This window comes from Strix aluco, chromosome 26, assembly GCF_031877795.1.
Source record: "Strix aluco isolate bStrAlu1 chromosome 26, bStrAlu1.hap1, whole genome shotgun sequence".
In the NCBI taxonomy this organism is placed as follows: domain Eukaryota; kingdom Metazoa; phylum Chordata; class Aves; order Strigiformes; family Strigidae; genus Strix; species Strix aluco.
In genome coordinates, this window is record NC_133956.1 from 7343560 (window position 1) to 7368238 (window position 24679).

General features: G+C 60.8%; 1 protein-coding gene across 2 annotated transcripts in view; it reads right to left on the reverse strand.

Moving 5' to 3' along the window:
• Positions 1-5065: 5065 nt before the first annotated feature.
• The window catches only part of FOXO6 (forkhead box O6), a 39956-nt gene continuing 20342 nt past the window's right edge, over positions 5066-24679 (reverse strand). For both annotated transcript variants that reach the window (XM_074850937.1, XM_074850938.1), the window contains one exon: positions 5066-10002. In XM_074850937.1, coding sequence (XP_074707038.1) covers positions 8590-10002 — 1413 coding nt within the window. In that variant the 3' untranslated portion in view covers positions 5066-8589. The remainder of the gene's footprint in view (positions 10003-24679) is intronic.

The following is a 24679-nucleotide window of genomic DNA, read 5'->3' on the forward strand; positions in this document are numbered from 1 at the left end:
CACATCCCAGAGCTCCCCATGTCAGATCATTTATCTCCTGAGGAGGTCACCAGGGACTCTACCAAACCCATCTGCCCCTATTCAGCCCATTCCCCATCCTGCTCCTCCCCAGCACTGCCCACCTTCCCACATCCCTCCCTCCCCTCAGCTCTCCATGGATGCTCAGGGGGTCTACATGTATCTGATGCTCTTTTGGAAGGTCTCCTCGCTGGGATGTTTTGGGCACCCTTTGGAGGACAGGTCTTGGGCAATACTCTCTAAAGAGCGTCCCCTTCCTAGCGATATTAATGTCTTCCAGACTGCACAGGCACAGGCCAAGCCAGCCGCCTTCCTCAGCCCTGCTGACTTCATTCAGCTCGCTTTGATGGGTGGGATGGGAAGGAAAGGCTCTCATGGACCATGGGCTTAGTGCAACTTCTCCAAAGGTTCCTTGGTCAGTCAGGGCAGTCCTGTGTGAACTGGACAAATCAGCTCTTGATCTCTCAGCCTTGTTCTGCATCCCCAGAGCTTTCCTCTTTGAGATCTGAGCTGAATTTGAGCCCAGGCCTCTGCCCAGCCCACTGCCATCTGGTATCCCCTTTACCTCCAGCTGATGTCCATCCTAGCTGAGGACCCCCACAGTGGATCCTTGCAGACTGGGACACGTGGAGAGCTGACAGAGCAGCAGTCACCAGCACTGTGAGCGCAACATTTCTTGCAATGGCTGTGGGTCCTGCCAGCACTTTGCGTGCAGCTGTTCCTGGCTCAGGATGGCGCAGCCACTGCGTGGTCCTGCTCCACCATTTTCTCCCACTCCCCAGAGCAGGACAGAGAGTGGGATATGTACAGAGCAGTCCGTCTTTACAGTCAGATGGAAATAATCCATAGCCTGAGAGTCACACTGGGGAGTGCGTCCGGTTCATGGCTTGTTCATTTGCAGGGTGGCTTTGAGCTCATGGCTCGCCCGGCACACCCACAGACCAGGATGCCAGGGCATCACCAGCACCCTGGCCTCCTAAATCTGCATGGGCTGGTTGCATCCAGGGTATCCATGTACCAGGAACAAAGTACTGGTGGGATCTAGTTCTTTACCCTGATGTGGTGATGCTCATCTTCCCATCTGCTGCAATGAGACCAAGAAAGTAGCAGAAGGGAGGACTTCTGCAGGGAAGAGCAGGACATGAGAGCTGACAGGGTGCAGAGAGCTGGAGGTGGAGGCCAGCTCTGGGCAGACCTGGGAGACTGAGATCTCAGGGAGCAGATGGAGTTGAGGACCAGAGCAGGGCTGAGCACAGGCTCAAGGGAAGCTGAGAGAGGTGATGTTTGGGCTGAAATGACTGCAGGAGAGGAGCCCACTCCTTGGGAAGGACGCTGCTGTCACCGGAGCAGGAGCAAGGCTGGGTGGGAAGCCAGCCAGGCCGTGTTCGCACCACATTTCCGACCAGAATGGCCACCGACCCATCCTGTTTGACCTCTTGGCACAACATCAACTCTCACTCTTGCAACAGGCTGCAAGTCATGCTTGCATAAGGGCTGTCAGTGCACCAAGAGCTGTGCGAAGGCTGAGCCTGCTGGGCTCCTGGTGACGGTGGTGGCATTCGGAGATGGTAGTGGGAGAAGGTCAGTGCGTGCAGATCAGGCAGAAGCTGTCAGCATGCAGATCTACTGAGCGTCTGAAAGGAGGACAACCATGGGGAGCAAAAAACAGGCTCTGCTCAGGAGCTGACAGGAGATGCCCGGCATTGGGGGTTTGCAGTCTTCCAGGGAGGAAAACCACCGGCCAGCAGACTTGGCTGAAGCACGTCCTGGGCCGCTGCCATTGAGTTTTGGTTTGGTGCAAAACACAGGGGAATTTCTGGGGCCCTGGGAGAAAAGTGGAGGTTGGCCTAATATTTTAAAAGGGGAAACAGGACGACGTGGGTAATTACAAGTCTGTCAGTCTGACATTGATCCCAGGCAAAATAATGGAACGGCTGATATGGAATGCAATGAATAAAGAATCAGAAAGGGTGATATAATTAATGCCAATCAACAGGGATTTATGGAAAATAGATCCTGTCAAACCAACCTGACGTCTTTCTTCCTGTTGTTTTTTTCTTTTTTCTTTAAAACCAGGATTACAAGTTTCTCTGGCGAGGTATTGGGGTTTGCTGAGGACACGGAGAACAACAACAGATTACCTGGGCGCTGTGTGATGTTTTCTCACAAAAACAGGAAAACCCAAACTACCATGTGAGGTGGTTTAAGATGACATTTGGGAGGTCATGAGCTTGGCTGGCCAAGCATTGAGCACAAACTGCCATGGCAGGGCTCTGCAGGGGATTCCCCAGCCGATCCTGCCACCGATGAGGAGGATACGCTGGGCTGTCTGCATCCCAGCAGCGCTCATTGTGAGGAGGGAGGTCCTGCTGGGAAGTCTGTGATGGAGCTGGGAGGGGACACTGGGGATGATTTTCAGAATGGGGAGAGCTGGGCACCAGACTGTCATGGAGAGGACTAATAACACCAATGTAAAGGGTTAATATGAATAAAAGTTATGTTTCCTCTTTCGGTGCTCTCTGGAGTTGCTTCTCCAGGGTCCATGTCTTGTGCTGGATGGTGCAAAATCTGGGCAGGGACCCTGGAGGACACAGCACAGAGTGAGGTCCCTTCTCTTGGTAAAATCACATCCTGGCTTCATGCCTCTGGTGAGACAGGAGCCTACACGGCACAGACAACACGGAGGAGCAAGAGACTGTGTGGGCCCGTTTGCCTCCTGGCCCCACTATCTGGGAAACCTGTATGATCCGTCCATCTCTGTGCTGTGTGCTAAGGGGGTCCCTGTTCCTCCGGGCCCTGTTTGCAGGTGCTGTCTCACAGTGGTAATTCATGCAGTAGTATTCAAGCCTCCAAACGCTTCCTGGTGTCTCTTTTGCTCCAGCTGTGATCGCATCAGACTCAGTTCTGCCTCGAAATGCTGAGTTAAACCTGCTCCAGAGATGAGACCTGCACCCCATGGCTTGCTGTGGTCACCATGGCTTTGCCAGTGCTGTAACCTCTGCAGATGCTGCAGATGCTGCCAGAGGGGATCCTGTGTTACATGGCAGGTTTCCCTACAGAGAGGTGTGAGTGGCTTCATGTCAAGTGCAAATCACTGTGGAAACCCATAGGAAACACCTGGATTCCAGTAGTTTCCCCCAGATGATACCTTGGTTGTGCCCCTCTGCCCCTGGCCTTTGAGCCCCATGTGATGACTGGGGTGACAGCCCGTTGCAGCTCACCGGCGGCACATTCAGGCTGCTCCCACCTCTTGCCCATTCAGGACACAAATGCTACACCCCATCCCAGACACCCTCTTGTCCCAGGGAGCTCAGCCACCAAAGAGGGGCCCCTCTGCCTCCCTCCGGTCAGGCAGAGGCATCCTCTGCAGCACCCCTCCTCCAGCCCTACAGAGACAGACCCCACGCTCCGCACTCGCTGTGAGTTCGTTGGCTCTGAAGTAGCTCCTGACGCACGACACACACCACAGCAGAGCTGTGCCAGGTCCCCGAGTGCCCCGTGCCAGCACAGGGCAAAAAACAGTGACCTCCCACACCCAGGCAGGCTCACTGCTGGGTCAGGGACTGAAACCCCCCCTTCTGCTGAGCCACAGCATTTAAATTCTGCACTAATGGAATTCTCTGACAGAAGAGTCTTTAGTAGTTGAAATCCCTCCTCCCCTTCATCGTTTTGTCCAGGACTGACATACAGGGACCAGCTTACAGGGATGTGCCAGGCCTTTAGGAGTACCTCCGAGACACCTCTGCCCTGCCTCACTAATGACTTTTTCTCCAAGTTACCACCAGACCATCTGTGGGCTAGAACTGGGTGTCTCATGGAGACAATGCTCGATCCACAAGAGTGGAAAGATGCTCCACCTGCAACACCAGCAAGTAGAGGTGGCTGAACTGGTGACACTGGGGTGCATGGCCACAAGTGCAATATGACAGAGGTGTATTGTTCAGACACTGCGCATGGTGTGCACAGACTCCTGCGAACAGCCACCAGCAGCCCCTTTCCCCGGGCACCACATGGGCACCATGGAGAGATGGTGGGGATATTCTGAAATAGGTTTTGGAGGCTGCCTTAGTTTCCCCACCACTGTTTTAGCTGTTTATCGAGGGAGAAGTTGAATTCAAGTCCTCCCCAAGTGGCCTGGGATGAGTCCTGCCCTCCCTGCAGAGCCCGAAGAGAAGCCATCCAAAAATCTCCCAGAGGAGAGGCAGGATGAGAAGAGATCGGCTGGCTGCATCGCTGGCGTGAGCAAAGGGGTTTCGGAGGGGACCTGTCCCCTCAAACCCTTCGGTCCTTGACAGCAGGGCAATATTCAGTTTTCTGTGTCTGAGAGCCCCTCAGAGGGGTTTCAGCTTCTCCAGCCTGCTTTGATGAATGCTGGGGAGCCCCTTGGGTGGCCAAGTCCACTTTTCAGGGCTGACTGAGGGGTCTTAGAGCAGACACAATCCCTGAACCTGAGCTCTGAACCACAGAGGTGTTTTCCCAACCCACTCTGCTCCAAGACCCTAAATCATCACCCAAAATAGGAGCCATGGCCTCCAGTCATTTCAGCAATTTTTTCCAGGGTAGGAAATAAATTAACCCACAAGAAGAGGAAGTTTCAGTCCAAACAGCTCCAACACCTGCTGAAAAAGGGGCTTTCCAGGCCAGTGGCTGGGAGCTGCACCCAGGGAGCCTCACTGGGAGCAAAGGGGATTTGGGCAGTGGGTGCAGGGCATGAGCACCTCCATGAGCTGGACAATGTCACCCACCACTGCACCGGGCAGCAGTGACACTGAGGCAGGCTGTCAGTCTCAGGAAATATTGGTAAAAGTCAGTAAATATATATATTTATAGACTGCCCAGGATGATGTCCAGAGGTCTGTGTCCAGGTGGGATGGCACAGACACCTCCACAGCCCAACCATCCCCATGCTGGGTGCAAGCTCAGATTCACCAAACATCACATCTTCTCCTTGGTGGCTCTCCCCAGGTCCCCACAGCTTCACTGGTCTGGCACTGTCCCTCCTGTCCCAGCCGAGACATACATAAGCATTGAAGGCAGCAGTCCTGCCTTGTAATATTTAAAACAATTTTATTCATGAAAATATGCTGTACAATGCACTATACACAGTTCTTTACATTGCCACATACACAAACTCTAATAGCACGATCAAGAAAGTTACCATTGCCTACAATAGATGCGTGGTGAGAGATGACGCCTGTCAGAGACCCTCCCCCCCAGTCTGTACAGTTATAAATATGAGGGAAAGGACGGACTGAAAACCGCCGTATGAAGCAAATCGGTGGGGCCCCTTTGGCATCCCCTCGACGCTGGCTCCTCGCTCCGGGCCAGGCTGGGTCTGGGCAGGAGCAGGGCTGGGAGCAGAGGATGCTCCTTGTCCCCAAAGTCTGTCCTGTGGGGCGGGGGGGGCCAGGAGGGAGAGGGTGTGATGGAGCAGGGAGACTGAAGCCGAGCGAGGTGGGACATGAGGTGACCTGTGCTCAGGGAGCTGTTTCCAGAGAGGGAACCCGGAGCCTTGGCCACCACCGGACAGTGAGATAAAGCCGTGGTTTCCCCTTCCCTGCACTCACAGCAGCACCAGCAGTGGGGCAGTGGGAGCCACAGGGGGCACGGCCGCACCAGCCACCCCCAGGACCTGCCTGCGCCACGGGCTCAAAGCACGGCCCCGACACCCCCGTGCCATCACCACCACCCCACCTGGGCACCCCCGGGTCCCTCAGCTCCGCTCCCCTCCACCGCAGTGGGGCCAGCCCGTCTCACCTCCCCCTCCACCCCCCCCCACCCCTTCCCCGGGGTCCCAGCCACTTGGGGGGTTCTCTGTGCCTGCCTCCCGCTGCCCACCGTCCCTCGCACCGCACGACGACTGTACACACGACGCTTACCAACACGACTCCACCGCACACACGACAACCCCACGGTCACGAACCACAAAGACAGCTTCGCAATGGGACGTTCCCCAGGGGCGGATGCCCGGGGGCACCACTCATCGGGGCAGGGGGAGGTGAGCCGGGGAGAGCGGGGCAGGCGTGGGACAAGGAGGGGGGTTTCTCCTACTGCTGGTGCGGCTGCGGCTTCGCCTCCGCGATGATGGTCAGCCCGTATCTGTGACACCAAAGGGCTTTTTGGGGGTCCCTGCACCTGAGCATCCCATCTGCCGTGCTGGTGTGCTGCTGGATGTGTGCTTGGAGATCAGAGGCCTGGAAGAGCCAGGATCCCTTCCCTTTCTCCCATGCTTGGAGGGCAGAGCCCTCCTTTTCTCCCACGGCAGCCCCAGCTGCCCTCCCTGCCTCTCCTCGCTAGCAGTCCTTCACACCCCTGTGCAGAGCTGGGGTGCCGGGTTTAAATAGACATTTGCAATCGGTTTCCAATGATTTTAAATATGCCTGAAACGAGAGGTGGTGTATAAAACAAATGCGGTAATGATCCTGACCAAAGAATAATCCTTTTTAAAAAAGCATTCAAGAAAGATTATATATAATAGAATATATTAAATTCTGTACATGATCAAATAATGTAAACATAATTAATTAACTTGTAAGAATGTCTTTAAAGACTATGTCCGCTGTGTGCCCAAGGCAAAGGTGAACAGTGGCACATGGGGCTCCTCTGTCACACTTTGCCACAGACACATGGGTCAGGAGAGGAGCAGGGGGTGCCCACCCACGGGTCCCATGCTGCCCCGGCTTTGAGCAGTCATGCTTCCCCCATGGCTCGGTGGGACCCAGCGCCTGCACCGTGGTAGAGGAGGTGGTGCTGGAGCCAGAAGGGAAGAGCTGGGCTGGGAAAATGTGCTGGTTCCCTGGACTAATCCTTGCTGTAACCCAGGGGTAGGGGGTTTAGAGAGAGCCTGTGGTGCCCAGGAGGAAGACGGGCTGTGCAGAGACCCCGTGGGATGGAGCAGCAGCTCCCACTGCCTCTCCTCCCAGCCCCCCATCTCCTCTGGACCAGCCGCTCCAGCTGCCCACCTGCCTGGCTGCCCCTGCTCAAAAACCCAGCAGCGGGGAGCCCTCACCCCAGCTGTGCAGGATGGCAGTGGGACCCTGGCCCACTCCTGCCCCGCAAAGCAGTGGGGCTGGTTTGGGCTCCTGACACACAGCAGGACCACGTGTGAGTCGTGGTCTCCAACCCCATGGAGCGCTGGCCCTCGGTAGATGGGTGCACCAGGGCTGACCCCTCTTGCTGACAGCCCCCCAGACCGGGTCTTCTGGCATCCTGGGGATGGGGAGCGAGCCCGCCGGGACAGGCATGCTGCTGGCTGGGGTCACTCCTGAAACCAGAAGCAACTCCCCAGGAGCCCTCCAGCCCCGGCTGTGAGACCTGTGGCACCTCCCTGAGCTCTGCACACAGGGGAAGCAGCATGGGTCACCCAGACTTGGGGCAGGGTGGACCCCACGCTGCCTCCAGAGGCCTGGCCATCACATCCCTCCCCTCCTCACATGCACACCCCCCCCTTCTCAAGGACGATCCACATCACAGCCCCTCAGCTTCCACCCCATCACCCAACACCCAAAGCCATGGCCAAGCCAAGCTGAGACGTGTGATGGGGCACAGCCATCAGTGTTGCCTATGGCCTCTCTCCTCCTCTCCCTAAGATCAACCCTTTTTTTCCTTCCAATGCAAAAACTCAATGGCAAAAGAGTGCATGAAATCAAATAAATACACCCCCATTCCCCACTCTGTGAGCTCCCCCTGAGCCTCTGGCACGGGAGACCCAGGCCAGCAGCATGTCACTCCCAGCAGGACCACCCCGTGCAGGGCTGTGCACCACGTGCAGGAGCGTGCCCACGCCTGCTCCAGGCAGGGTCCCGCAGCTTTCCCACGAGCAGGCATGACTGTGGCACTCCCATCCACTGGTGGGTGCGTGGGCTGCTGAGATGCTGTTCCCAGGGCTGCAGATTGCGCAGCCTTCCCTCCATCACCAACCCCGCCTTCTCTCTGCTTGGCAAGAAAGCCTGCCGGGAGCCATGCAAGGAGACCCGCAGTGGAGGTGACCTGGGCATGCAGGCTTGGCAGAGCTCATATCTCCATCAGGATTTAGGGTGACGAGGCCCCCCTTGCCCTGGGGCAGGGTCCCCGCTCTTGACACTTCTACTCAGAGGACTCGTTTCCTGAGGTGGCTCAGAGAAAAGGGAACCTTTCCAGAGAGGGATGCCCACACAGGGTGTCCCATGCCACCAGCCATCACTGCTCCGTCACCCAGCCCAAGGACAAATCAAACTGTCACCGTCACAGTGGGGCACTGGGACCATCTGGAAAGGCTTTCCCTTCCTGTTCCCCCCACCCCCGACCTGCCTGGCTCCGGTTGCCTCTCTCACCCTCCTGCCCTGCGTCCTCTGGAGGATGCTCACGGAAGGACCCAGCAGATTGGGCACACGTGTGGGCTGGGGACTGGGGGCCTTACCCCATCTCAGTATTTGACCCTATGGTTTGTGTTTCATGTTCAACCTCAAGCTCAGACCGATGGCTCTAGCCCATCTTAACAAACAAAGGCAGAAGAGAAAGGAAAAAAAAAAGTTAGTCTCAATGTTCCCCTCGTGGCTTCTCGGTGGTGAGCCCCCCCGCCCTGGGTGGGCGTCACCCGGGCACCCAGCTCTGGTTCGTGGGCTGTGGACCCCCGGGCAGCGCGGGCACGTTGAGCCCGTTCTGCGGCGGGAGAGCCGAGTCGAAGTTGAAGTCCATCTCGTCGCTGTCCATAAAGTCATTCAGGATGATCGACTCCACGTCGCACTCCAGGCTCCCGTTGAACATGTCCAGGTCCAGGTCTGCTGGGAACCTGTCTTGGCCCAACACGGGGGGGTGGACAGCCCCCGGGTAGGGGCCCTGCAGCGAATCCAGCAAGCTCATGTGTGCCCCTTGGTTATTAGCGTAGGAATGCAGATGCCCGTGGTGCGGCATGGCTGTCATGCTGCACGTGTCACTGGGCAAGCTCATAAGGCTGACAGGATTAGCTAAGGCACTGGTGTTGACCGCAGGGTGGTGACCGGCTGGTGACGGGTGGTACAAAGCGTTGCTCTTCATGAGAGAGCCCGAGTGGGACGGGTAAGAGGACAAACCCTGCTCCCCGCTTCCGCAGAGCAGCGGGTTGTGTCTGTGGCCACGGGCCGGCACCATGGGGCTGGCCTGCGGCAGGGGCAGGTCCCCCGGGACCATGCTCTCCTTGTGCGCGTAGGAGATGGAGGAGAGCAGGTCCTGCAGCGAGGCGTTCCTGTAGGAGCTGACGGGCGAGAAGGTGGCTTGCTTGTTCTCCTGGATGGTCTGCATGGGCAGGCGGCGCATGAGGCTCATGGCTGGCTGGCTGTAGATAGTCCCGCAGTAGGTGTTGGTGGCAGCCCCCATGGTGGAGCACTTGGAGTTGAAGGTGAAACTGGAGCTCCGCTGCCGCAGGGCGGCTGGGGGGAGCTGCTGCGAAGGGCTCATGGTGTAACCGTCCTGCAGGTCCTCCAGCATGCTCTCCCCGAGGCTCTCGTTCAGGCTGATGGTGCCAGTCAGGTCAGTCAGCCGGGGCAGTTCCACGGAGCAGCGGGCGTTGAGGGAAGGAGACATGGTGCTGGAGGGGCTGGGGTACATCAGTGGAGAGGAGGGGGTACCATCGTCCTCCTCCAGCTCGTCTGGCTCATGGTTGGACATGATGGGCGAGAGGCGCCCGCTCAACGTGCTGGCCGTGGAGTTGGCCCGCGTCCTGAAGTCCGCCCAAGCGTCATACTCGTCGCTAGCGTGGGACGCGGGGCTCTCCGACCACTTGGCTTGCTGGGAGGAAGGGCTGTCCTCCCCGCGCTCCTGCGTCACCTGCAGCTGCTTCTTCTTGCTGGCCTTCCCCTTGATGCGCAGGAACTTGCTGTTGTTGTCCATCGAGACCGCCCGCCGGCGGGGCGTCTTCCCCGTCTTGCCGCCCTCAGGGTTCAGCATCCACCAGGAGCTCTTGCCGGTGCCCTCGTTCTGCACGCGGATGAAGCGCGTGTGCAGGGAGAGGTTGTGCCGGATGGAGTTCTGTGGAGACAGCAAGGACAGAGGGGATGGTCAGCAGCGGCTCCAGCATCCCAGGCAGGAGGGGGATGCCTGCAGGGCTGAGGGGGTACACGGGGCACCATGGGGGACCTAGGCTCCATCCCCTGGGACACCATGGCTGTCTGAGCCAGAGTAGTCAGGGCTCAGAGGGCTCAGCTGGTGGGTCCATCCCACAGCACTGATGGTCATTTCACCCCCAGGAGCTCACAGGTGGTGGCCCTTTGCTGCATCAATCGGCTCTCTACCGTTAGTGCAATTATTGTCATGACAGGAGTGTGGCGGGGGTCTTTATCACATGTCCCAGGACCTGTGCCAGCCCTGTGCCCGCAGGGACAGGTCTCAGGGGACTCTTCTTCCCTGGCAGGAGCCTGGGGAGGGACAAAGTGAGGAGGCAACAAAAGCAGGGGCAGAGTCAGGCTCTTCACAATGTCCGTGCAGAGGTCCAGGTCTTCTCCATCCCCTCCCAACCCTGGCCACCCACACTCCAAGCAGAGCGCACCGGGATGCTTCCAGCACAAGCCTTGCCCATGTGCACCTCTGCAAAGGTCCCAGCCCACTCTCCCCACTGCCAGGCACCCAACCAGCCTCATGGGCAGAGGAACCCCCATTGCCCACACACTACTGGGCACCAACCCTCTGGAACTGGCTCCAAACCACCTTCCCTGCCTGGCACCCCTTTGCGATGCGCTCCCCTCCTCCCTCATCACCAGGAAGGGAGAAGCAGGCATTGCGCAGTGTGAATCGGCACCACCGCAGTCCAAAGCAACATGTCAGCACCAGGTAAGCAAGATCTTGTCCCCAAAATGCCTGTCACCCCCTGTGAGCAGGGACAGGGGCCACAGGCGGAGAGGGCCTGGTTCTCCGCCTGTCTGCAGGCTGGGTCTGGTGGCAGGGACAGGAGGCACCGAGAGGCTCGGGCACCACAGCACGGCGGGGTTTGCAAACTCAGCTACAACCCCCACTGCCCAGACAAGGGCTGCTTGGGGACTGCTTTCTCCCCAGACACTTCTGGCTCCCTGCATCCCCATCCAGCATCTCAAGGGAATTTCCTACTGAGAGAGCAACACTCCGATCTTGGCTTTCTCCTGCCACTGGCTGGAGCAGGGATGCCCTTGCAGAAAGCTGGAGGAGTCAGGGAGCCTGCACCAGGGGCCACGTCCCAACGCAAGCATCCCCAGCTGCCATTGCCCTGTGGGGTGACAGGCTGGGGTGACCCTGGGGAGATGCTTTCAAAGCTCCAGCCAGGGGAAGAGGGGGTGAGAACATCTGCTCTTGCTGCTGAACATCTGCAGCTCATGGGATGCTGCTCCAGCTCCCTGCGCCCCGGTTTCCCCAGGGTCCAGAGGGGAAAGCCAAGACTCAGAGCCCAGGGAAGAACATCAGTCCACGGTGTAGACACCCTTGTTCCAGCATGGCCTGTGGGCCCGGGGCTTGGCAGGCAGCTCCTCCTGCCCCTGCCGAGCTTCAGGAGGCGCAGCGGGATGAGGAGGGGGAAGAAACCAAGGTGCCGGGGAGAAAGTTTGGTGCCGTTGCCGGTGTACAGTGGAATACTAATGAAGAGGCGAGTGAGCTCCAGCCTCATCTATCATATTATGTAATGGCTTACTTCTCTGCACTTCATTTATTTGGAGATTGCTCCCAGGCTGGCTCCTCGCCAGCAGCCACCAAATCCAAGTCTACAGAAATCAATCTCGCGCTGACTGATTAAGCCGTGTTTAGAACTAATTGCTCCTTCGTGTGTGGGGAGAATAAATTACGGGCTTTAATTTCACATCTTTAAAATGCAACTGCAGGTATGGGCTAGCCGTTAACCCCTTCCTGCATGGCCCCATGCACAGCTGGGGAGGGGGCAGGCCATGGCTGGCACGGATCAGGGAACAGGCTGGGACATGTGGTGGTGGCTGCCCATGCCGCTGCTCATCACCTTCAGCTGGAGCAAGCCAAGCCCTGGGCCAGCCTGCCTGACAGGGAGAACTCTCCCCCACCCCCCTAAACACCTCTCCCCTGAGCCACAAGATGACCCAAGCTCCCCTCTGTGTGACTTGAGCCACAGTGCAAGAGGCAGGGGACAGAGCACGTGGCCATCATGTTTGCAGAGCCAGAGCCACCAGCCAGCTCAGCCCCATGGTGCCACCTTGCACCCACACACATCACCCGGGTGGCTGGGGACACCCAAACAGGTCTCGCTGGGGTGATGCCCAGCTGCTGCTGAGCCCCCTCGGAGGACTGGGGACCCCCTATATAGCCCTGCTCCCTCACTGCCAGCGCTCCCCGGGTCTGCTCAGCCCAGGAGGCAGGAGATGCTGCAGCCCTCTGCAGCTGGGACAGAGCTGTCATGCAGAGCACAGAGAGAGAAGCCGGTGTTTGGGGGGCGGTTTGGGAAAGCCACAGCTGGACGGGGTGACATTCAGCACAGTGCTAACCTCCTCCTCTGCTACTGCCTCCCTCCCACTTTGCAGCTCCAGTGCAGGGCACCCAGGCACCCAGCATTGCCCACGGACCCAGGGCCAGGCTGGTGTCGGGCAGGGGACAGGGCTGGTGGGGGGAGGCTGGCGGGGTCAGGCTGCCTGAGGGAGAGGAGGGGAGGGGAGGCTGTTGCCTCTTCTGCAGTGTTGCTTCATTAAGAGCCAAAAGACAGCGGCAATTAAGTGTAAGGCGCCTCGAGCCCAGCTCTCTCCTCATTAGCACCCCGACGTGCTCGGCTGGCCGTGGCTCGGGGTGCACGGCGCAGGGCAAGCGGGCTGCACGGGGGGTGGGCCAGGAGCTTATTAACGCCAGGCAGGCAGGGACCTGCTTCACCCACCACCACGCCCCCCCAGCAGCTCCCAGGCAGCCCCCCCCAGCACCCAGCATCCCACAGCACCCAGCCCCGGGCTGGCAGGGACCAGCGCGTGATCGCATGGCCCGAAATGTGGGGCTCAGCTCCTGGCCAGCCCCTGGCAGTGCGGTGATGGGCCAGGGACATCAGGGCTGGCAAAACCTCCCTGACAGCAGCTGCTTTGGCAGGGGTGTGCACCAGGGTCTGGCAGATTTTGGCAGGGTGCAGGGGGAGCAGGCAAAGGCTGGTGCCAGCCCCAGGGTCCCCACGATGCCTCCAACACTGCTCTGCCCCTCTCTGCCCTGCAACCCAAAGCCCTGCACCACTTCTCGCAGCAACCTGAAGCTGGCCATGCCCTGCACCCTTGCTGTGTCTCCCTCCTCATCCCCGTCTGACCCCATGGCACCCGCTCCTTGTCCACACAACTCCAATGGCTCAGGTCCCTCCTCAAAGCAGAGAAACCCTCCCAGCATCCTGTCCCCACACAGCACCACAGCCCTGCGGTACCCAAACGGTGCAGAGCAAGGAGCATCAGTCCCCAGCACACATCCAGACCGTGCCAGGGGATGACATCCACCATTTCAGGCACCAGTCCTCACCCCTGTAGCTCTGCAAAGGGGCAGGGATGCTCTGGGTAGCGGAGGTGAGGGCTGGAGGTGGCACCAAGGCTGCCAGATGTTGCAGGTGGACCCAAGGGAGGATGAGGCTGGAGCCCATGCCAGCCCCTGGCCACCAGCTGCTGGAGGCTTCGCCAACCTGGAAGACGCCGGTGCCATCCCGGTGCCCATCTGTCGGGGCCTGGCCCAGACAGTCCCTGCTGCAGAGCCTGGCACAGGGATGGGGGGCTGGTGGGAGCTGTGGGCAACCATGGAGCCTTCTCACCCCCCCAAGAGCCCTTCTCCACCGAGCCTCATTGTCAGGGGAACAGCCAGTGTGAAATCGGTCTGATTAGCAATTAGTCCCATTGTAAAAGGATTAGCCGGACCCTATTGTTTGGATGAGTGACTTGACTATCAATTTGCAGCTGGCAGCGATGCTGCTGCTGCTGCTCTGGGAGTTTTGCCCCCCCTTCCCCCCCCCCCCCCCCCACGGTGTCCTTTTGACCAGAGTGCCCGGCGCTGCAGGACCCCAGGACAGGCCTTGATGCCAGGCACAAAGGTGCCCTTGGCAGGATACCGATCCCCGTGCCGATCCCCGCTGCCAGCACCCTAGCAGCATGTCCCAGGGGTCACTCTTCCAGCCTTGGGGTGCCCATGGGTCTCGGGGTGCTGGACATCCCCCTGCGTGCCCCGAGGAGAGCGCAGGGTGGGGAAACAAGTGCAATTCAAGCGAGAGCCGCATTGCACAAGCCCTGGTCCTGGCCAGAGCTGGGGAGAGTAACTGAGGGAGCCCCCCTGACCTGCCCCTGTCCCTGCCACATCCCCTGCACTCCTCTGCTGTCCCCATCACTGTCCCTGGGCTGTCACCCCTCCCTGCTGTCCCCATGTCACCTGTTTTTTTTCTGAGCAAAACCACCAAACCCCAGCCTCCTCCCCGCACATCCTACCCCTCCCAACGGCAGCACAGCCCAGCCGTGCCCGCAGAGACCCCGTGTGCTCCCAGCGAGCCCCAGCCCCACGGCCGGGCTGCGTCGGGGTCTGTACGTCTGTCCGGGCTGCTGGTCCATCCAGCTAATGAGCCCGTTACCTGGCGGAGATTCACACGCTGGTTAACAGGAGGAAGCAGCGACAGGGCCACTAACGAGTGCTCTGCTGGCTGCTCTCCAGCAGCACGAGGATGGCTCCAGGGGTTAATTGATGCTTATTTACTTCTCGCACATAAAAATTGCCAGTGTTGGAGGAAATATTGCAGGGGGCAGAGGCTGCCGACAGCCCCGATGGTGTCTTATCCCCGGGGATGCCATGCAGGGGTGGCAGTGGCATGGGACAGTCACCGATGACACGCCCGAAGACGTATTAACCCAAGAAACAGCACTGCCCACGAGCACCAGCAGCTAAGTGCACGACGGCCATCGCTGTGGCCCCTGAGCACCATCCCCTGGGGCTGGGCAGCCCTACCCCCTGCTACTGGCCCTGCCCAAAGCTGCTGGTGGCTCTGCGCAGCCCACCAGCCCTGGCACCGAAGAGCCGCATCCTGAGCAGGGCCCGGGCCTGCCTGGCGAGCAGATGGCAGCTGGCACGCCACGGCAGCACGCCCCACACGCCAGAGCGATGCCAAGCAGCCCAGATGCTCGCGACTGGGATGGACACCCCATGCTGGCAGCAGCCAGATCCCCGCGCCTGATGAGACCCCCATCACCTCCCGTGGCTGCTGGCACGTCATCCCGCGCCACGGCAGCCCCCTGGTCAACCCAGCACAGGCTCCAGGTGGGGGAAAGCAGCACAGAGGAGAAAGCCACGGTGAGGGCAGCCAGGGGGCTGTAAATCTAGCCGAACCTGTGACAGAATCAGAATCACAGAATCACAGAACTGTCTAGGTTGGAAAAGACCTTGAAGATCATCCAGTCCAACCATCAACCCAACATTAACAGTTCCCAACTCCACCAGATCCCTCCAGCTTTGCACTGGGCTCCCCAAGCACGTCGGGCTCAGGAGGGCTGTGAATCCCCGGCAGCCTCTCTGCTGTGAGCAGCCCCAGTGATCTCCCCACCTCCCCGCTGCGCCCGGGCTGAGGCAGCACGCACCGGCTTGCCAGGAAGGAGCAGCCCCTGGCGCAGGGCTCGGCAGTTTTGCGCAGCTGCCACGTGCAGGGGATCTCCTCTGCTCCAAAACCACAGCCTGTGCTCTGCACTGCCCTATAGCACCTTCTGCCACCCCCCTGCGCTGCCCGCTCCTACCCCAGGCAGCCCTCTGCAGTGCCCTGCAGCCACGCAGCTGCCCCACAGCCAGCCCTCTGCACCGCCCCACGCAGGGCCCCAAAACCAGCTCTCTGCAGTGCCCCACAGCACCCCATGCTGCGCCCCACAGCATCCCACGGATGTATCTCTGCAGCATCTTACAGCAGACCTGCTCCATCAGCTCTCTGCCCTATAGCATCTTACAGCCAGCCCCCCTGCAATGCCCCTTAAACCCCCCCCCAGCCCCTCACACTGTCTCAAGCACCTGCAGCCAGCTCGCTGCCCCCCAGCTGGTGCCCTGCCCGTGGGGAGCCGGGGTTGTGTCATCCCCCCCTCCTCAGCACATCCTTCCCTGGGGTATCGCTGCTGGAGCTGGGCAGCGGGGACGGCCGGGCTGCCCGAAAGGGCACGGAGGGGGCAGGGGGAGGGCACCCGCCTCCCCGCCGCGGGGGTCTCGCCGGCGGCTGCCGAGCGGAGGCGAGTGTATTCGGGTCAGTGCATCGCCTGAGCAGAGCCGATCTGACGTGCTGCTAATTGAACCAAATGCCCATTAGAGGCGTGACAGGCCGTGTCCATCCCAGGCCCGCCGTCGCAGGTGGCTGACATGCAAGGAGCCTGAAGGCTGTTCAGCATGGCCGGGCCAGAGCATCTCCCGCCTCCTCACACATCATGGCCAGCTCGAAGCCCAGACGGCATCTCATTAGGAGCTGCTAATCACCCCCTGGGCGTGCTCGAGGGTGGGGGGAGAGGGGCAGCTGGGGCTTACTGGGCCTGCAGCCTGGCAGGGGTTGGGCAGGGTGGTCCAGCCTTGCCCTGCCCCACAGAGCCGTGATGCCGTGATGCCGTGGGGCAAAGGATGGCTCCAGGCAAGCCCCACACTCTGGGGTGTAGGAGTGGAGCTGGGAACTCGCACCATGGGGCCAGGCTGTGCCAGATGCTTGCCCAGCCCCCTGCCCATGCCCCTCTGCCGTTCCCTGGGGCTGGGTGATGGCGTGCCCCAGACTAGCCTCTCCTGAAGGAGAAGGTCTGGGTGGAAACCACCACTGTGACCCCAACCCACTGCCAGGACTCACCAGCCCCATCCCAAGCCTGGCTGTGGCTGCCTGGGCTTCAGGCCAGGTTTCAGGACAGAGACGAGTGCTGTGGCGGCTGGACGGGTCCCCAAGTCAAAGCCCATCCCCTGGCCCCGTGCAGGTCCTGGCCCACCTCTGCCATACACCCCGTGGTCTGCAGTGGGTGTGACCCCCAGCGCAGCCCCCCCAGGAGCAGCCCGGGCTGCACGCCCTGGCACAGCACTCCCCCTCACTGCCCCTGAGCACTTGGCAGCTGAGTTTGTGTTTCACAGTTGGCTCAGTGCCTTCCTTCCCCTCCTGACCACGAGCTCTGCAAGTGATTCCCAAACCCACCAGAGAAGTGACTGACACAGACCAAACCACACACCGCTCCCCATGCCCCCCCGGGCAGCCCCCCCTGCCCAGCACTTGCTCCACAGCCCTTGGCCGCGGATGCCCACTGGGGCATCCCCACTCTGCAGCCCCCACGCACCCTGGCTCAGCACGGAGAGCCCCGGGTGGGTGCTTGGCTCAGCCTCTTCTGCACGCCGGGGCTGCACAGAGAGGGGGGAGCCCCTGCACACCTCCCGGCCAGGATGGAACTGGCAGAGGGCAGATCGGCCACATCAGGAGACTCCTATGCCCAGGCTGGAACCGTCCCAGTGGTGGCGGGGGTGCCACCAAAGCAGACATGGCAAGCACAGAGCATCCTCTCCTGGCCCTGGTTACCGCTGCTGCCAAACAGCTGGTTGCTACCAAGTTCTGCAATGGGAGTGTTACCGTTGCCATGGCAGCCGGTTTATTTTAGCCAGCTGCCATCACTCCAAGTCCCGTTCAAAACCAGGAGCATCCTCCCTGCCCCAGTGGGTCCTACCTTGTCCCCATCCCCGGACACCTCACTGAGAGCCCTGAGAGCACCCACAGTGCCCATGCCCTGTGGGACTGCCTTTCCCCACTGTCCAGAGGGGACAAACACAGCACCAGCATCTTCCCCATGGCCCACTCTGGCCAGCGGGGCTCACATCAGCTCGGCCACTGGGTCCCAGTGAATTGGCTCAGGGGGCAGGTCCCCCCAGCCCTGGGGGAAGGAGATAGATGTATGGGGACAGCATCAGGACTGGGCTCAGGTGATTTCAGTGCTGGAGGGACGTCTGGATGGTAAATTCAGCTCCCACAGCCTGCTCAAAGACACTCCCCTCTCTGGTTTGCTCCTCCCTTGGCCAAAGCCTTGGGCTTCTCCTGAAGGGGCCAGCACAGCCCCCAAACCTGCCGTGACTTTGCTGGGGTTCTGCATGACACCTCCTCCTCCAGCCATGGAGCTGGTTCAGGACAGGAGGGTCCAGAAGAGCCAGTTCCAGTGTGACTGGAGGGGGAGAGCTCCCTTCACCCCACGGTGTCTGTCCCAAGCCCTGTCCTGCCAGGCAGCTCCAACCATCACCCCGAGGGGACCATACTGCCTTCCCAGCCAGCACCATCCATCCTCGGTGCTACCGGGCTTTGCCAGGGGGACCAGTGGGGCCGCAGGGGCAGAGGCGGAGTTCTGGGGATGATGTGTAACGCAGTAATCCCTCTGTATCCCCTGCAGAACCGTCATCTCCATGAATCCCCCCAGCACCACCTGTCCCGCCCTACACGCTCCCCAAAGGGCTCATTAGATCACACCAGGGCAGCTGCAGATAACGAGCAGGCATGCTCACCTCCCAGGGAAGTAGGCAGAGAGCAGGCAGGGCTGGGGGGCTCAGGGACCCTCCTATGGGCGCCTGGACCTGATGTGGTGTCACTGTCCCCGCAGTCTCCCTTGCTAAAGGCACACGCTACACTTTTGGGGTGCAGAGCTCAGGGCTGAGCCCAGCAAGGAACGTTTCGGGGGAGCCCGGCCTTTCCCAGCACCCTGCAAGCAGGCAGGAGTTGCACAGGTGCAGTCCCAGAGTGGTGGGTGCATGCAGCCCGGCTGCAGGCTCACCTCGGCACCGGGTGCCACCCAGAGACGTGGCCCTGGCAGAGCCGGGCTGGTGCTGCAGCGTGCCCCAATGCCAAGGTGATGGGCTGGCTCCACACACTCCCTGGCTATGCGGTCCCTGCCTGCAGGCTGCACACCGGTGCCAGGGCAGGGCTGGCGGGAGGCAGGAGACAGCCGGGAGTCTCTGCCCACCTCCTGCCTGCCCTGCCTGCCTCCAGCCCCACACATGTCCCGTATCCCTGCCCTGTAACCCGATGCCAAAAGAGGGAAGGGGGGTTATGGACCAGACAAGCTGTGCCCGTGTGTCATCCATCTCCGAGCTGACTGGCCCTGGCACGGCCACCCACTCGCCCTCCGGATGTGGCAGAGCCAGAGGCTGTGGGGCCACCTGCCCTGGCCAGATGGCAAGGGGACCTCACGGTGCTGCTGGGCACGGGACTGCCTGGGGGACTTGTGCCAGACCCTGCTGCTTGCCCTGTTCATCCCGAGCCCCGCAGCGATGCTGAGGAGGGGCTGGGGGGCTGGCAGCAGCAGGGGATTGCTGCGCACAGGGCGAGCATGTGGCCAGACTCTGTCCCCTTTGCAGCACCTGCCCTCCCAGTCCAGCACAGCGCCCAGCCTCCCAGTTCACAGCACCCCGACACTCACAGCTGGTAAATCAGCTTCTCAGAAAATGCTGTGGCACCAGGCCACGTGCTGAGAAATCCCCCCTGCACAGCTCCCCGGGGCGGGGCTGAGCCCACTCACCCCCTTCCCTGAGAGACCCACACAGCGTGGCCATGCCGTCCACCCCGCACAACCACCCCCGAGCTGGATAAGACCTATAGCCTCCCTCGAGGGTCCCAAGGGTACTGGCAAACCACAGGGTGCCAGCATAGCTGGGGATGCTCTGCAAGGTGCCTACATCCAGCTGAGAGACATCAAGCTCCTTCACCTTTGGGGACAAAACACGCCCCTTCCCAGCATCCCAGTCCCAGCCTGCCTGGACTCCTCTCCAACACACGAGACCAGGTGAGATGCCTTAGAAAGACCCTCTCCACCATCAGCCACTTATCCAGTAATACTCTAATTACACCCCAGAGTTGGCCACCAAAATAGCTGCAGTAAATCACTCAGACCTGCCATGTAATTTTTGCATGAAATTACAGTATTTTTTCCCCTGGGTTCAATTTCCTCCACACCAAGTTCTCACCGCAGCCAAATAATTAAAGCAGCTGCACTCCCTTTTCCTCGTGTACTGTTTTAACTCCCTGCTGGCTGCCCCGCCACTGCCCGGTGCTGGGGCTGTGGCTGGCTGGGGACGACGTGTGCCCCAGCACCCATAGGCAGCCCTGCCTGTACCCACGCTGAGTACACCCAGAGCGAACAAGAACTGCTCCGGTTCCGAAGGCGAGGCAGATCAAACCACACTGAGAGACCCTGGGGAGTCCCAGCACCCATGAGGGATGTACAAGGCACCTCAAGAAGGATGCTGAGTCCCCGCGGGGGGTCGAAACCCCACCGGGCAGAGGAGCTGGCAGCTCCCGGGAGAGAAACCATCCGCCTCCTCTTCATTGCCTGCAGCCCGCAGGGGGAAGACGAGGGAAGCAGCGGGGCTCAGCCTGCACCATCCTGCTTTACACAGTGATGCTCGGACAGCCGTGGGAGATGACCGCTCTGTGGGGTGCTGTGGAACCCCACCTCTGGGTCATTTGGCCACCTGGGAGAGACGCAGGTCCCGGCTACACGTACCACTGACCTGTCCGAATGCCCCGACTGTACGCAGCACCGTGCTGATCTGAGCAGCAGCAACCCCAAACCCTGGAGGGTTCTGCATCCAGCCCCATCCTCCTCATGTCTGCTTGGTCAAGGCTGCCCTGCTTTTCACCCTGAGAGCTGGACCGTACCCAAAAAAGCACAGAAAGCTCGGCACGGAGCCATGCGCTGGGGCTCACTCTGCTCCAGGTATTCCCCCCCCCTGCCCCGTGGCCCCACGGCACCCTTGGGGACGAGCCCCATGGGGATGCTCAGAGGAGCAGTGAGTCCCTCTGCGCTGTGTCCAACAGCTCCAGCCATGGGTGTTTCAAGGGGCCCACGGAGCAAAGCCAAACCCTTTCTGATATTCCGTGTCCCACACAGGACCCCAGCAGGTTTGTGCTGGCTGCTAGAGCAGGGACAGGCTCCCTGTGCTCTGCAAACTCCCTGGCAAAGGCAGCAGACCCTGGGCAGATGCATGGAGATGCATCTCAGGGCAGCCCTTGGAGATGAGGTGCTAGTTTGGCCGTACACGGAAAGGAACCTTTTGCTTCTGAAAGAAGATTTCATCCTGCAAGAGATTTCATCCTGCCACCAGCAAGCACAGAAGGCAAAGGCGTGGGAGCACTGGGGCTCTCAGCCCCGAGGTGGATGCGGACCAGACGGGTTGACAGTACACTGGGGGCATCCCTGACATCAAATGCTCTTGGCTGAAAGATGTTTCATGGAACAGTTTTATTCCAATAAAAAAGTCTCAGTTGTTCAATAAAACAAATATTTCTACTAGTTTGCAGGTTTTAGACCCCAAAGGTGGGGCAGAGGAGGGTTTAGTGACAGGAGAATATTCGTCATGGGGACTTGCTATACTACACAGAAATGTTGCAAGAAGCACTATTTAAAAAACGTCTGTGAAAATAATAAGCAGTTTCCAGCCAACAGCAGTGTCGGGTCCACCTGCTCTGCTCAAGTCCATGGCACCCCTGCCCGTCCTGGCAGGCTCCCGCGCTCTCCCCGCTGTCCCCACACTGCTGTCCCTCTCGCAGGACACTGCTCTACACCCCAGCCCACAGCAATGCCCACCGTGGGCCACATCCAGCCACCCCTCCTCATTCAGCCTTGTGAGATGGCGCATCCCCCAGCACCATCCGGGCTGGCTGGGCGCTGGGTCCAGCTCTGTCACCTCCACCAGTGCCAGCTGGCCCCACACCAGCCCTTCCAGCCAGAGCACCCCACGCCAGCACATGTTGCGGCACAGAAACCCCCGAAAACCCACGCAACATCCTTTTTTCCACTTCCAACTTCCTTTTTATCGTGTGTGCATGGGAGATGGAGGGCTCAAAGCCCCGTGTCACTGGTGCACCCCACCTGGGCCAGGCAGGAACTGGCCACTGCAGGAAGAGGAGACCCCCATGCTTGCCTACCTGGCAGGGGCAAATGCACCACGCCTGGAGCTGGCACCCTGCGAGAATGAGGACAGGGAGGCAGTGGCATGAGCTGCTGTCACAGCTGTCACCGTGCACCCTGCACGGCCAGAAACACAGCGGGAAATGGCCTCACGCTGATGTCCCTCCTGGCCCAGGCAAGCCCAAAGGCACCAGGTCCTGATCCATGCACCACGTCCCTGCCCAAGGGAAAGGCAACCCAGAGATGCCAGCACAGCTGAGATGCCACCGAGGGCGGTACCCTCTGCTGCGGGGACCTGAGGGACATCAAGCACCTCCGAAACAGCCCCTGGAAAGCAGCCCTGTCCCCCAGGTCACATGGAGCAGGCAGGCGCTGGTGAAAACAGCAGGCGAATTGCTGCCTGCTCATCCCACGCAGGCAGGGAGGCTCAGCTGCCTGCCCGTGCTGTGTGCTCACACTCACGCACGCACACGTGGACCCCGGGGCGAGACGCGTCGGGACGGGAGCTCCCAGCAGGGCTGAGCCCGCCGTGCCTTTCATGTTGCTCAGGCAGCTGAAAAGTCTCAGCCTGTGCCCAGGGCTGCACCGCATGGTCCCCAGCCACACTCAGACCCTCTTGGAAGAGACGGCGAGACACTGGGGGGGCCAACCGGAGCCCCATTGCCCTGAGCATCCTGCTTGACATGCTCATCGTATCTTGAAGCCCCCCCAGCACATGCTCGGCGAGCCACAGTCACGCAAGCAGAGCAAGGTCACCGCAGGGCCCTGGGGATGTTTCTGCAGCTTCAGCCCCGTCAGCTGCGGGAAGGAGGGATGCTGCCCCCACCCACAGAGCCTGGGGCTCTCTGCCGTCAAGGGAAACTGAGGCACTGAGAGGGCTGTGGCAGAGGGAGTCGCTGGCAGAGCTGCTCCACGGTCACTGCTCCAGGAGTCAGCTCTGCCCGGCCCTCTGCCACGTCCCGGAGCCCCAGCCTGTGCCCCAGGGCCAGCCCAGCCCTCCCCAGACACCATGTCCTGACCCTGCTCACAGCTTGCAGGACCCATGGAGATGGCAAAGGGGGGTGACAGCACCCCGGGGCATCCTGTGGGCCTCCCCAACAGGGGTGCTCTCAGGGGTCACTGGCAAGGCATGTGGGGCAAGGGGGTGGCTCGTGAGCAGGAGAGGGTCCTGGAGGAGAAGAGAGATGCGGGGTCCATCCTTGCTCTGCCTCACTTAGCCCTGAGGAGCACCCATAGCAGTTCCCCATGGGGGCAGCCAGTGAGCTCCCCAGAGGCTCCCAGCCCCCACTGGATGCTGGACAGGAGCCAAAAGCAAATGAGTCTCAGGGTGGGGGAGTTGGAAAAAGCTCCATTTTCCCAGCGGGGTTGAAAGAGCCGCCACGGGCACAGGGCTGGAAGAGTCACAGAGCCCTGCCCCAGGATGTCACCAGCCTGCAGCGGGGTGTCACACACCTCCCCTGGTCACACACGCAGGGGCACAGCATGCACCCACCCCACACGTGCAGCCCCAGCTAGAGCCCATACCTCCCCCCCCCGCACCCCACCCTGCAGCGCCCTGTCCCCAGCACCCACCCCCTGTGCCCCCGTCACCCACGCCTGCGTGCAGAGGCGTGTGTCGCGGCACACACGCCGCCTGCGCGGTGACTCAGCTGACCCGACCAGCAGCAGCTTGCTCTGCACCTGCTAATTACGGCCCCCCCCCCCTCCGCCACCCCCACAGCTCCTCACGCCGGGGTCTCGCCAGCCTGTGCTTACTCACAGCGCAGGGAGCCGGGAGGAGGGGAGGCCTCCCCCACACACATCAGCCACCCAGCTGGTGGGGATTGCAAGCCCCCCCCTCCCCGTGCCCCGGCAAGCACTGGGGCTTGTGCCATTCACTGCAGGGCAGGGTAACACCCCCCGGGGCAGGAGGCTCCCGCACCCCAACGCTTCCCATCTATGGCACCTCCGGCACCCTGCAGCCTCCAGGCACCCACTGAGCCCTTTTTGGGTCACTGGGCTTCCTGCACAGCCCTGCCCGTGACTGCTGCCACCGCGGCCAAGCAAGGCACGGGGCAGCCCGCGGACTCCTGGTGTCACCCCACGGTGACACGCTGGCTCGCGCACGCAGGGTTGCACCGATGTGTTTGCATCCTGCAAGGCTGGGGGTGTGAGCACAGCCCCACTGGTGGGCTCAGAAAGGGAGGGGGCTCTCCCTGGGGCAGCCCCCTGCCTTGGGGGCTCAGCAGGATAGGGCTGGCAGACCCCCTTGGTCCAGGCAGTACAGGCAAGGGCACAGCGAGCCAGCCCCTGCCCAAAGTGATGCACCCAAGCGGGGGACACACAGGAGAGCGGTTGGCTGCCAGCAGAGCCGTGGCTCCCCCCAAAAAACCCCAGCTGACAGCCCCTGCCTGCGCTCACCTCCCTGGCCCCAGCGCGTGGGGCAGAGCGCAGGATCCACAGGGAAATCCTGGCTACTGCCGCGCCACAGGCTCCGATTTCATCCAAATACAATTCCCCCGGCCCCCTCGGCGCCTGGGCTGGGGCCCCCGCAGCCACCCCTGCTGCATCAAGGGACCTCCCAGGCTCCTGGTGGAGAAAGCACCTGGGGCTGCCACTGTCCTGTCCCTGTCCCAGGACCCAGCGCTAAACTCTGCTGCAGTGGGATTTAGTGGGGTTTCTGGTCTCTTGCAGACTTGCACTGGGAGCAGGAGGACTTGACACTTGGGCTTGGGATGGAGCAAAGCTGTTTATAGAGCAAGGGGGGCAATGCCAGCTGCCAGCACACTTTCTGCTCAGTGCGTTCATCCCAGGACAGGCTCAGGGCATTAAGTGAATTGCCTGAAGGAAAACAGCCCCAGGACCAGCACCGAGTG